The sequence below is a fragment of the Pavona decussata genome, unplaced genomic scaffold (assembly GCF_977016875.1).
Source record: "Pavona decussata unplaced genomic scaffold, jaPavDecu1.1 SCAFFOLD_219, whole genome shotgun sequence".
Taxonomy (NCBI): Eukaryota; Metazoa; Cnidaria; class Anthozoa; order Scleractinia; family Agariciidae; genus Pavona; species Pavona decussata.
In genome coordinates this window covers 1,350,791-1,362,150 of record NW_028145624.1, presented here as the reverse complement: position 1 = coordinate 1,362,150, position 11,360 = coordinate 1,350,791, and the positions used below count along the sequence as shown (strand labels likewise).

The 11,360-nt window shown below is 36.5% G+C and overlaps 1 protein-coding gene across 1 annotated transcript; it reads left to right on the top strand.

Moving 5' to 3' along the window:
* The first annotated feature begins 1,205 nt into the window (after positions 1-1,205).
* LOC146459434 (myeloid differentiation primary response protein MyD88-like) lies at positions 1,206-11,211 on the top strand. Its single transcript, XM_085089599.1, has 5 exons — positions 1,206-1,710; positions 3,369-3,422; positions 4,088-4,114; positions 5,839-6,105; positions 8,187-11,211. The coding sequence occupies exons 1-5, from the start codon at positions 1,419-1,421 to the stop codon at positions 8,336-8,338; spliced, it is 792 nt and encodes a 263-aa protein (XP_084945725.1). The 5' UTR covers positions 1,206-1,418; the 3' UTR covers positions 8,339-11,211.
* The last annotated feature ends 149 nt before the right edge of the window (positions 11,212-11,360 follow it).

Genomic DNA, 11,360 nt, shown 5'->3' with positions numbered 1-11,360 from the left:
CTTTTGTCTCGTATTGTTTTCAGTAGAAAAACCTTTCTTACTACGGCGGTTTTTTTTTAAGAGTGCGCATGGAATTAAGTAGAGATAAGTTCAGTTATACAGAAAAACAAAAACTTCACTAACTTTAAAAAGTTCTGCCTAGAGAGCGAGCACATAATGCTACGATCAATGCAAACTTTCAGCATTCCCCCCCCCCCCCTGTCCTCCCTCTTCCTCCTCCCTCGGGCATTTGACCGTGGATGCTTACCATTTGCACAGAAAATGTGGATATTTCGGTAGGAAAGTCAAAATGGATCGCAAAATTTCAAGGGTACCCCCAGAGACTCTCTTAAGGTTGGTGTCATCGGCCGCTTTAACAAAAAAAAAATTTACATTATTCATCGGTGATCCCGACCGAATACCAGTAAACACCCACGTGTATCGTGCCCGGATTGTAGCGGAATTTGAACCCGATTTACCTTTCTTGGAATTGAGGAGTTTTTCAAGGAAAGGATTTCGCCTTTGTGAGCGATTTGCTCACTCAAAAGGGGCTGCAAAAGCATTTTTGAAGATGTCATGAATATCTATCTCTGTTTGCAAAGCACGAACGTTGATTAATTGATTTGAAGCTGAAAAATTTGTCCTTTTTAGTAGGAGAGGCCTTTGAGAACTTAAGGGTAGGGCATTTGAAGAGCTCTTTGTCCCTGGAAGGCAGGAATTTCAACAAGCCAATCTTCAAAAGTTCAAATGCCCGGGGGAAAGCCTTAACGAGAAAAAATTAATATGAAATTTTCTTATTTTAGGGAAGCAAAAACCATTCATTGCAACTTGATCACCATTGCGGTAAATCATTTGTCAAAGCAGTTTGTTGGTAAACCAGGAGAATGAGTAGAGCATAAATGGCCTTAAGATTATATCTGTAAGACGCTGTACATAACCCATTTCAGATAATTATATTGATGTATTGAGTTTCTTGATCGAAAATAAAGAAGCCGTTCTTTTTTTTACCCGATTTTTTAGTTCGCTCGTGCACTGATGATTGTTTTCTAGCTATTCACGCACTCCCGTTGCTTCGCCAGTTATAAACAAATAAACAAGCAAACAAACAATTTAGAAGAGTTAGTGTGGACGAGTTGTCTGGACCAAGCGCGCGTGTTTTCCTCATTAGCATAGTACGGTACAATATGTGAATGCATACATGAAGTACTTTGGAATTTCTGAAAAGAGTTCGTACAGGTCAACCGGATTATGTTTATAAGGAATTCATGGTCCTGTATTTCCACGCACGCACTTATTTTGTATTCAAGAGGAAGTTTCTCTGAACGAACCTCTCTCACGGAACTGAAAAACCGCTTCCCACGCAGAGGAACTCGCCCCAGGCGCAAAGTTCTGCCTTCATGATATGTGTTCCTTATAATTTCTGAATCAAATAAGGAACCATGACCGAGGAGTTAGTGAAAGATTTAAGCTTTGAAGCTCATCATAGAATGGAGGTTCTTCTTCTTCCGCCTCGTCGTGGCATTGGCGGTGACTGGAAGGAACTTGCAGGCAAGATGGGGTATTCTTCCGAGCAAATACGATATTTTGAAGCTCTGCAAATGCAAGGGCGAGGGCCAGTCTTCGAATTGATAAGCGATTATGAAAGCAACGGAAAGACAGTTTCAGAACTATTATCCTTGCTTGAAGAGATAAACAGGCCGGATGTGATACAAGACCTTCAAAAACACATAGGTAAGTTAGTTTAGCTTAAGTTCAAGCTTACTTTACATGTTTTGACAGTTAAGTTTCATGATCCTCGAGCATGCATGGTAAGGCTTAAATGTATTTTGACAGAATGTTAGTTTATTTTTAAATAATAATGCTGATCTCGAACTTATTGCTTCTACACGAGTGATCGCAATGTGAAAGTAATGTGAAAGTGTTTGAGTGAAAGAGACATGAAAGCACTCTCTTAGAACTTCCGGCTGACATCTATTCCGTGGTATGCGGTAACCTCGTGCAGCCATCAATCTTTTGGTGATTCCATTGAATTGCATTGCGCATTCTTATTGCGCATAATTTGTTAATTATCGGTGCATAATTAGCGTGTGACCCTTATAGTCAGTCTACGTCACGCATGACCAGTACTTCAGAGAATGAAATAAACATTGAATTTCTCTTTGTAATGTCCAGCATTTGAATGGAATCTTGAAGATTTCTCTGGAAATCTTTCCAAAAGAGACGCATTAACTGAGAAAAGAATTCAATATACTTGGAAAATACTTGTTATTTTTGAACAACTTAATGCTGTGATGTAAAAAAAAAAAAAAATCATAGCTTTATACCGTCAATAAACTAAGAAAAAGTCTACAGAAAACCTGAGATCCCGCTGGCAACGTTAAAAAATGACAGTCATGTAAATTTCAAAAATGCTGGTCATGCATGATGTCGATTGATTGTAAAGCAGGGCTGTCAACTCTCCCGGATAATCTGGGTGTGTCCAGATTTTGAACCGTATCTTCCGGTCTCCAGATTTATGTCTGTAATCTCCCGGATAATTGACGAAATTGGCTATTTGTCAGATACTTGACGTTCACTTTCTGAGAACAAAATCTGAAATGTTTGGCGTTGTTTCTGGTATTGTTTAATTCCCCCCCCCCCCCCCCCCCAGCCCACTGAACCTGGAAATTTGGGCAAGATGCGATGCCTCTGTAAGTTTCTTTTTTATTGATTGTCGGGGAAGTCATATTCTCAATATTTGAAGACGTGTGAGGTTGACAGCCCTGGTAAAGACATGGCGTGTTTTCCTTGATGTTTAACCCAGCCAATTGCTAAATTAGGCTGATTTAAATGCAAGCAAAAGAATGTTAAAATTTCAGCCATTTTAGATAGGGTTCCTCGTTACTCCGTCGCTCAACTCATGACTCTGTCGCTCATTGGTCACTCTTTTTGGTGGATAAAAAGAAAACTTAAGGCAAATCTAGGTCTATGGCATACCATGTAATATAACATGTGTCATGTTTGACACCAAAATATTAGGTTTAAATGTTTTTCAAAGCCTTGTCTGCATTAGGATGAAACCAATTGTTATTTTATAATGACAATATATACGGGGTAGACCTAATGCAAAAATGGCTGACATTTTGATATTCTTTTGTGTGCATTCAAATTTTCGTCGCTAACCTTGTTCAAGGTAAAGTATTCTTTTGTTGTTTTGAACTCAAGAACGAGGCTAGTGAGGCTCATTTTAATCACAGACAAAAGAATATTAAAATGTCAGTCATTTTTGCATAGGGGCTATAGTCATCCCATTAAATTGAAAAAAGAAATTCAGGTTTAAAATAGAACTTTCTGGATAAGTTAATTGTAATTTAGAAAAAAAATTAATCTTTATTCTGGTGTCGTTTCAGAAGAGAAGAAGCAACAGGAAAAAGTACAGTCTGAACTGCGACAAATGCACGCCGGTATGTTTCCAGAGCTACATCAGGGTTCGTACAGGTCATGGAAAACCTGGAAAGTCATGGAATTTTAAAATTTCATTCTCCAGGCCTGGAAAGTCATGGAATTTAGGTGTGGGTCATGGAAAGTCATGAAAAATGATGTTTATTAAAAAGTACAAAATAAATTGGCCGAGGGTTTTTTGCAAAGAAAATAGTAAAAACAAACCCAAAATGAAAGACGATTTCCACGAAAATGGTCAAATTTAGGTCATGGAAAACTTGGAGAAGTCATGGAAAAGGTCATGGAAAGTCATGGAATTTCAAAAGCTCAAAAGAGTATGAACCCTGCTACATGAAGAAATAACAAATACTTACATACAAACTCAATTCTCCTAAATTGAACGCAAGTTTTCAGAAGCAGAGTCAGTTTGAGGTTAATCTATTTAATATTGAGAAATTGCTCCTAATCTTTCATCTTTTATTGAGAAATATCCCCTTAACAATAGACATTTTGTTCAAAGTTTTAATTAAGAATTCGATCAGCTTTCTTCAAAATGGCCTGCCCTTATCCCTGAGTCCTTCCTCCCCCCCCCCCACCCCACTCAAGAGAGAAGGCATTGGTAGATGTAAGAAGCAACAGGTTGTTCTTTCATGACTAAGGACACAATTTGTTTTTCAATTTATTGCAGATGAAGACAAGGTGGACATTAAAACTCGTAAGTAATACCTTTTCATAAATATTATAAATTTTACTTTCCAGTAACAAATGTACATTTGCATTAAATTGATCAAAGGAACTGATTCCAATAACCTTGAGATACATGCATGCTAATGAGATTCATGAACTGTATGATAGACATCACAAGGTGTCCCCTAACCTTAATTCTTACTGAAACACAAATAACTCTGTCAAACATGAAGTTATACGAAAACTACAAAAAGGTCTGTTTTATATGAAGTACCCAAATTCAGGGTTTCTGGACATAAGTGATAACCTTTGTTAAGATCTGAATATCTTTGTTTAAGTAGGCACAGTCTTTAAGAAACCCAAGTTTCTCAGACCATCCCGAGATGCACAGAATATATGCATGGTAACAAATGGAGGCACCATCCTTGAAAGCTGAGAAGTTATGTAAGATATACGTACCCCATCAACAAAGTTATTTGGTCTGTGCAGAACAAGTTCTCTGTTGCAAAGAAGATGCAAATCTGGATGAAAACCGTTGGTCCTGAACTTCATGTTTTTTGTGTGTTTCTTTGCGTGTTGTTATCACACAACATTCATTGCATCATTAACCTTTTAATCAGGCATGTATTTCTCCCTACAACATCACAACCTGATCAAGCATAGCAGTTATGAGAATAAGTGAAATGATCACTAAAGATAAAATGTGTTGATGTTTAAACAAATTCTTCTTGCTAGTACCATAAGAAATATAACAAGAACAGTAAGGAGAATTTGTATACTGATACTGGGTATTAAATAGCATTTCAGCCCAGATTCAGGGCTTCCTTGCATGACTCTAACATCGATGAATTGTTCCGGGCACTGGGTTGGTGTAAACTAAAATACCAAAGATTGGAATCAGCTGCTATTATGATGTACAAATCTTTACATGGAATGACCCCTGAATATCTGAGTTCTAGATTTGTTTCTCGAAACGATGTAACATCATATTGATTAAGGAACACTGAAAATAAATTGGCTCTTCGGCAGTTCCGCACCAATTATTTAAAGAAGAGTTTCTCTTATAGTGGAGCCGGGTTGTGGAACAGCCTACCTATTAGCCTATCTAATTTTAAATTTAATCTATGTCACCACAGTTTTGAATGAGTTTTAACACGGCATCCTTGTAAAGCAGCTTTTAGTATGTGGTTAACAGTAGTTTAGGTTAGTTTAGTTAGGTATGATTTTGGTTATGTTTTATCTTTTATCTCTTTATAATATTTGCTGATGGATTTACCGTGTCTAAATAAAGTTACCATACCATACCATACCATACCATACCAGTTTTTGGGGTGAAACCATAGAGGAAATGAAAGTCTTTGCTTGTGTGGTCCTTTCATGTACAGCGTACTACTAAAAAATTATCTGTGGACAGAGTGGAAATGTGCAATTGAGAACATTTTGTAAGAGAAGGTTTCAGAATTAGGATTCCTTATTCCCAAGAATTGTACACATGCAAGTTTATAGTCTGCAGGTTCCAAGAGAAAATCAGGCTGTAAATCACATTTTCCAAGGTTTAATTAAACTCAATGTGCAGTGAAATTACATGGAATACTCAATCATTTCAAACAATGTGGTGCTTGCAGTCGATCATATCACATGATATACCTTCACACTGCATCACAGGTCATTTCAAGGGAATTCCATGTTGTAATGTTGGCTTGAACACATACAGTTATTTGTTTAATTTCTTGTTTATTTTGTTCCTTTTAGTATGTGAAAATTATGACGTTTTCATTTGTTATGCTGGTCCTGACAAGCCCTTTGCAGATGAACTCCTCAAGACATTAGAAGGAAAGCCGTATTGTATGAAAGTGTGCATTAATTACCGTGATTTTTTGGTCGGGGCTGATCCCTTGGAGACAGCAGCCAGAGCTATTGAGGAAAGATGCAGGAAAGTCTTGGTTATCCTGTCAGAAAACTTCAACAGATGTGAAGAAGCAGACTTCCAGGCTAAGGTTGCACTAAGCCTTTCTCCAGGTTGGGTTATCACTTGAACACAAATTTATGAAACAAAAGACTTGCAAATTATACAGACTGTTTAGTGTCTTCTTTATGCCTCCACTAGGAGTTACAGCTTAAGTCTAAAACATAAGCACTTGTAACTAACTTCTTTCTGGTCAAATTACATTTTTCGTAATGATGATGAATTTATTCAAACTGAGGTGTGGAATATCAAGACCTCATTGCTGTTTTGTGTGGTCGCTCCTTGACAACAGGAGCCTGTGTCTACTGGAAGTCAAAGACAAGAACCAGTCAAGTACTCCTAAACCCATGAAAAAAAATGTTGGGAAGGGTAACGGCCAACTTAAATTCTCAAAAATTATGCTGGCTCTCAACCCCTCCCTACCCTAACTTGGGAAGTCTTGAAGGGAAACTCTCTTTGTCCAAACCAAATACCAATTACCTGAAACAAAGCTTTTGCTATAGCGGGGCTCGTCTGTGGAATAACTTGCCCCAAGACTTAAGAAATGCTGGCTCTATTGGGAACTTTAAACAACTTCTCAAGGAGGTATCTGACATATGGGATTCCCACACGGCAAGCAGGTAGAACAGTTGTAATGAGTATTTAGTTTTAACTTTTAACTCAACTGATGATTCTCCGTGATTAAATAAAATTAAGTGATACATACCCATTTTTTTTAACTTTAAAAAAAGTTGTTTTGTTGGTCACAGTCCCACAATGAAAAATGAGGGTTACTGAGCTTGTTTTTGTCAGAGTCAACCACTTAAAACTTAAATTATTGTTTTCAAAGGTTATACTATTGCTGTGGTAACCTATTACAACCTATTGTCAAGAATTCAAAATGACTATCACTTGTTTCCCAGTAATTAGGTATTTACAAATTACGCTATTATAAGGCTAAAAAGTTAAAAAATTTCATCTTTAGGGTGATTTGTCGAAAATGTTTGGTTTTTAATATTTTTGAACTTTTAAGCCTTGTTAATAGTATTGTAAATCTCAAGCGTATATTATGGACAATTAGGCATTTGAGTGATACCATTAGATGGTATCAACTGAGAAAGAGTGGTGGTATTGATCAATGAAAGTTAAAAGTGCTACTATGATCAAATTTTTACCTCTTGAATTTTAAGGTTTATCACATAGAATTCTAGGAAAGATTAAAAATGACGTTTACCGTTTCTAAATATCTGCATTGGTTCCGGAGATATTTAAGTTTGAAAAATGTGTAAAATATGTAAATGAGATGACTGATGACGTCATATTCTCAACTCAATATAACATCAAGTATATAAATAGAGCTATCTCGGTCAATTTACAGCAGAGACCATTGAAACCTGGCAGGCTAATAGTTCTAAAGGCAATACACCTACGGCTATAAAAAATTCTGTTCCCATGGCAACTCACTCTGTTCCAGTCCCCTCCAACTTGATTTCAATATTTTAGTGATTTTCAGCTTGAAAAACATTTAACAAGGCCACGAACTCGACTTAACATATTTATACGCTTGCTGGATCATGCAGATGACGCACCATTGGCAAATATCAAAATAGAACGCCAAAGGTGGCCAGCAAAGCCTTAAGTATCAGGGAGGACTGGAACCCAGTATGTTGCCATGGTAACAAAAATGACAAGCTCATATTATGAAGCACACCTGGAACAATATAACTGCGAAGAATCAAGCATTTCTGATACAAATTGGCTGATATATCTTTTTTCATAATATTTGATCAAAATTCGGTTGAGTTTATGATGTCATCACTTGGCTAATTTGCATATTTTAAAAACTTGAATATCTCCGGAACAAAAAGAGATATTTGAAAATAGTAAACAGCATTCTTCTTCACGTACAGACTACTTGTTTATGTTTTAAAATGGCTCAGATTAGAAAGACCTGAATTTCGTCATAGTAGCACTTTAAGTGATGGAAACTACAAAGTGTTGGAAACTGTTGTGAGCCACCTTAAACACTCAAAATTTCTTAAGTGGTCTCAAATTACTGCTGAGAACATGGTCAGATTTTGACGGTGGCAGAAGTTCAGAGTGGGTCATGCTTTCAGTTTCTTTGTATTTATCCTATCCCATTTGTTTTCTCTAGGAGCAAGGAAAAAGCTTCTGATACCAATATTGTACAAGCCTTGTAATATTCCAACTATGCTGAGATTTATTTACTATGTGGACTACACAAAGGAAGATGCCAGAAAATTCTTCTGGGACAAGCTGTTAAAATCACTTGGTTTCAGGAATTGAAGTACTTTTAACAGATAGCAAGTGACTGTGTTTTGACTAAAATACAATAAAAAGTGAAAAGAACAAGAAAGAACCTACCAAGCAGGAAAAAGGAACAATGAGAATCAAAAACAGGTAGCCACGTTTGATGTGAAACAACAGCAAGATCTGATTGAGAATTTTTTATTATTTTTGTATGCCTGGCTGCTGTCCATCAATCAGGGAAGTTTGCTGTTTGTATGTCTCTGAAATCTTCCTGCGATTCATACATGAGTGGTCAATGTTCCAAAATCTAGATGGCTTGGATTCAAGTACTGCTGTGGTTGCTAGCTAGAGTTGTTAGGGCCTGGTTCAGATTAAATCTAATCCACAGTTAAAAGTTAATCAAGGTTTTCATCTTGCTTGTTTAAAATGGTTTAAAAGGCTACTTTCAAGCTGAAGGTTAACAAAGGCCTGAGTCAAATCTGAGGTACAAAAATCTTTTGGAAGAATCTTTATTGATTAGTAATTAAACTCGAATTGGTGTTCTTGTTAATCCAGGATTAGCTTAATCCGGCTTTGAACAACTGGGCCCTAAGTTCAACTCCTTAGCCACACTTGTTAATAAGCAGCTGGTACACCTTCTGCCATTTTGGATTTCTCATTGTGTCAGCATTTACTTGGATTAATTTTTTGTGATTCTTTGAAAGGAATTGCCTGTATAAACTAGCTTGGAATAGCTAAGTGCACTTTCACCAGAAAGAGTGCATTCATTTCAGACATCCATGGATCACTGTTGGTAACCAGAAGTTAAGTGTATCCCTATTGATACATTTTGATGCCATCTCATTTGTAATGGCAAGTGTCTAAATACATGCATGGCACAAAAACATACCCCATTGCTTTCCAGTCCTTGGTTAGAGGCAAGGGAACATTTAGGGTGCGTTCGATTGACCCTATTCCGGAATAGGAATACATACGATGATGACAAGAAATTCCTCATAAAAGGTTTTAGGAGTTACTGGAGTAGAAACGGCTGTTAAATTATAATGTGTCAGCGAAACTTTGAAGAAATGCCTTCTCAATTTATTTAAAAGGAGAAATCTAACAGCTATACCGCTTATTCTTATTCCGGAATACCGTCAATCAAATGCAACCTAACATTCTGGTTGCTGTCTGTGTTCAAGTGGGTACAATTCTGGATTTGAAAGCCAATTTTTAATTGTTTGTTCTTTTTACAGTGAATTGAAGCCCCTGGCTTTACTTTTGTCTAAGAATTTTTAGAGCTTTATTTTTGAGAAGGGCTTGTTTTATTTGGGGCGGGGAGGGGGATATTCGGATTCATGGAAGGCATTTTGTGTTTGGAAAATAGTTGGACTTGACATGAAAAGAGCTTGAGACGGCTTGAAACACTAAGGTTGCATTTAATTGACTGTATTCTGGAATGAGAATAAGTGGAATGGCTGTTAGATTTCTCCTTGTAAGCAAATTTGGGACTCCATTTCCGCTGATATGTAATAATTTAAGAGCCATTTTGTATTTCATTAACTCCAAAAACCTCCTGTGAGGCATTTCTTGTCACCATTGTATGTACTCTTATAATTTCCAGAATAGTTAACAATTATTCACCGAAGTGGAGGTGAATAGTGATGGATATTTAGTGAGCCGTGAAGCGGCGAGGTAAATATCCATCACTTTCACCGACACTGAGGTGAATAATTGTTTTAGTATATACCACACAAGCTGAACAACTAGTGGACCAAAAAAATATTTTATTTCTGACAATATACCGACAAATGGTATGAATTTTAAAAATCTCACGCGCCACGCAGTAAGCGATTTCTCATTGTGGAAAGTTCCATCTCGCTTTCTTGCAGACAAAACTTTTGGAGACACTTTTTTAGTTCCTGCAGTGTCATTTCTTCAATTTTTCTGTGAAATTCGTCTTGTTGTTGAAACCATGCTGAAAAATATTAGATATTTCATTGTTTTCATTGTAATTTTAGTGCTCAGGATTGTATTTTCATTTTTCGCCTTAGAAAATGAGGTTGAAAAGATTAAATAACTTACCATTCAATGCCGTCAAACCAAACTTTGTTGCCATTTATATATTTTTTTTAACAGCCGTCTCGTTTGTCGAAATAATTTCCTCTTAAGTAACCGTGGCAAAACAGGAAGCCATCTTGTTTTTCTTAGCCAAGTACTATTCACCTCCGAGCTAGCCAATCAGCGTGCGTGAAAAGTACTATTCACTTGTGTGGTATATACTAAAGTGAATTGAATGCATCCTCAGCTAACTGCTGAAAAACACCTATAACTGTAACAGTCTATGAGTTTATATTCAAATTTATTAGAAGGATGCTTGAATCTAAAATTCAGGGAGTTACTTCTAGAGAGACTTGCATTTGAAAACTTAGATTAAAGGATAAAGTTAGAGTGTAATTTGAAACCATACAAGTATGTGTTAGTGCACTGATGTTTGTATATCCTTGTTTCTTGAAAGTAAAGGGGTGCTTTCTTCGGTGAGCGGTTTGCTGTATTTTGTTCAAAACAGCTCAAATATTTGACAAAGAACCTTTTTCTAACATGAAATTATTGTTAGAGCACTTGGGAGAAAATAGTAAGGCATGCCTCCCAGAAAGTACAAACTAGAATCAGCTTTTGGCAAATTCTCTACAATACACAGATGAACTTGAAAAAATTGGCCAATTTTTTCAAAGATAATTAAAATACTAGTTTCTATGCACTACTAGGGTTATTGTTAACACAACTGAATCATTATTTTGACTATGCCATCAATTTACATGTAAAGATGTTTTTTTTTTAAGTGACACAAGAAATAATTATTGGTCACACTGCACCTTTAAGATCTTTTTGTAAATAATTAATCAATGATTAAAGATTGGTAAACCTTAGCCATTTTAGGGGTGATTCGTTTTTGACCTTCTTCTGCCATAAAGGATAACATAATACAAGCTTTTTCACATCCACTCAAGGTTGAGGGGATGTAGGTTTTCTTGTTTGTAACATAGTGATCACTCTTTGGAAGCTGCTACTTCAGCTT

Coding starts and splice junctions, on each gene's coding strand:
- LOC146459434 (XM_085089599.1), top strand. CDS start 1,419: ATGACCGAGGAGTTAGTGAAAGATTTAAGCTTTGAAGCTCATCATAGA. Junction 1,711..3,368: donor AGACCTTCAAAAACACATAG/GTAAGTTAGTTT, acceptor GTGTCGTTTCAG/AAGAGAAGAAGCAACAGGAA. Junction 4,115..5,838: donor CAAGGTGGACATTAAAACTC/GTAAGTAATACC, acceptor TGTTCCTTTTAG/TATGTGAAAATTATGACGTT.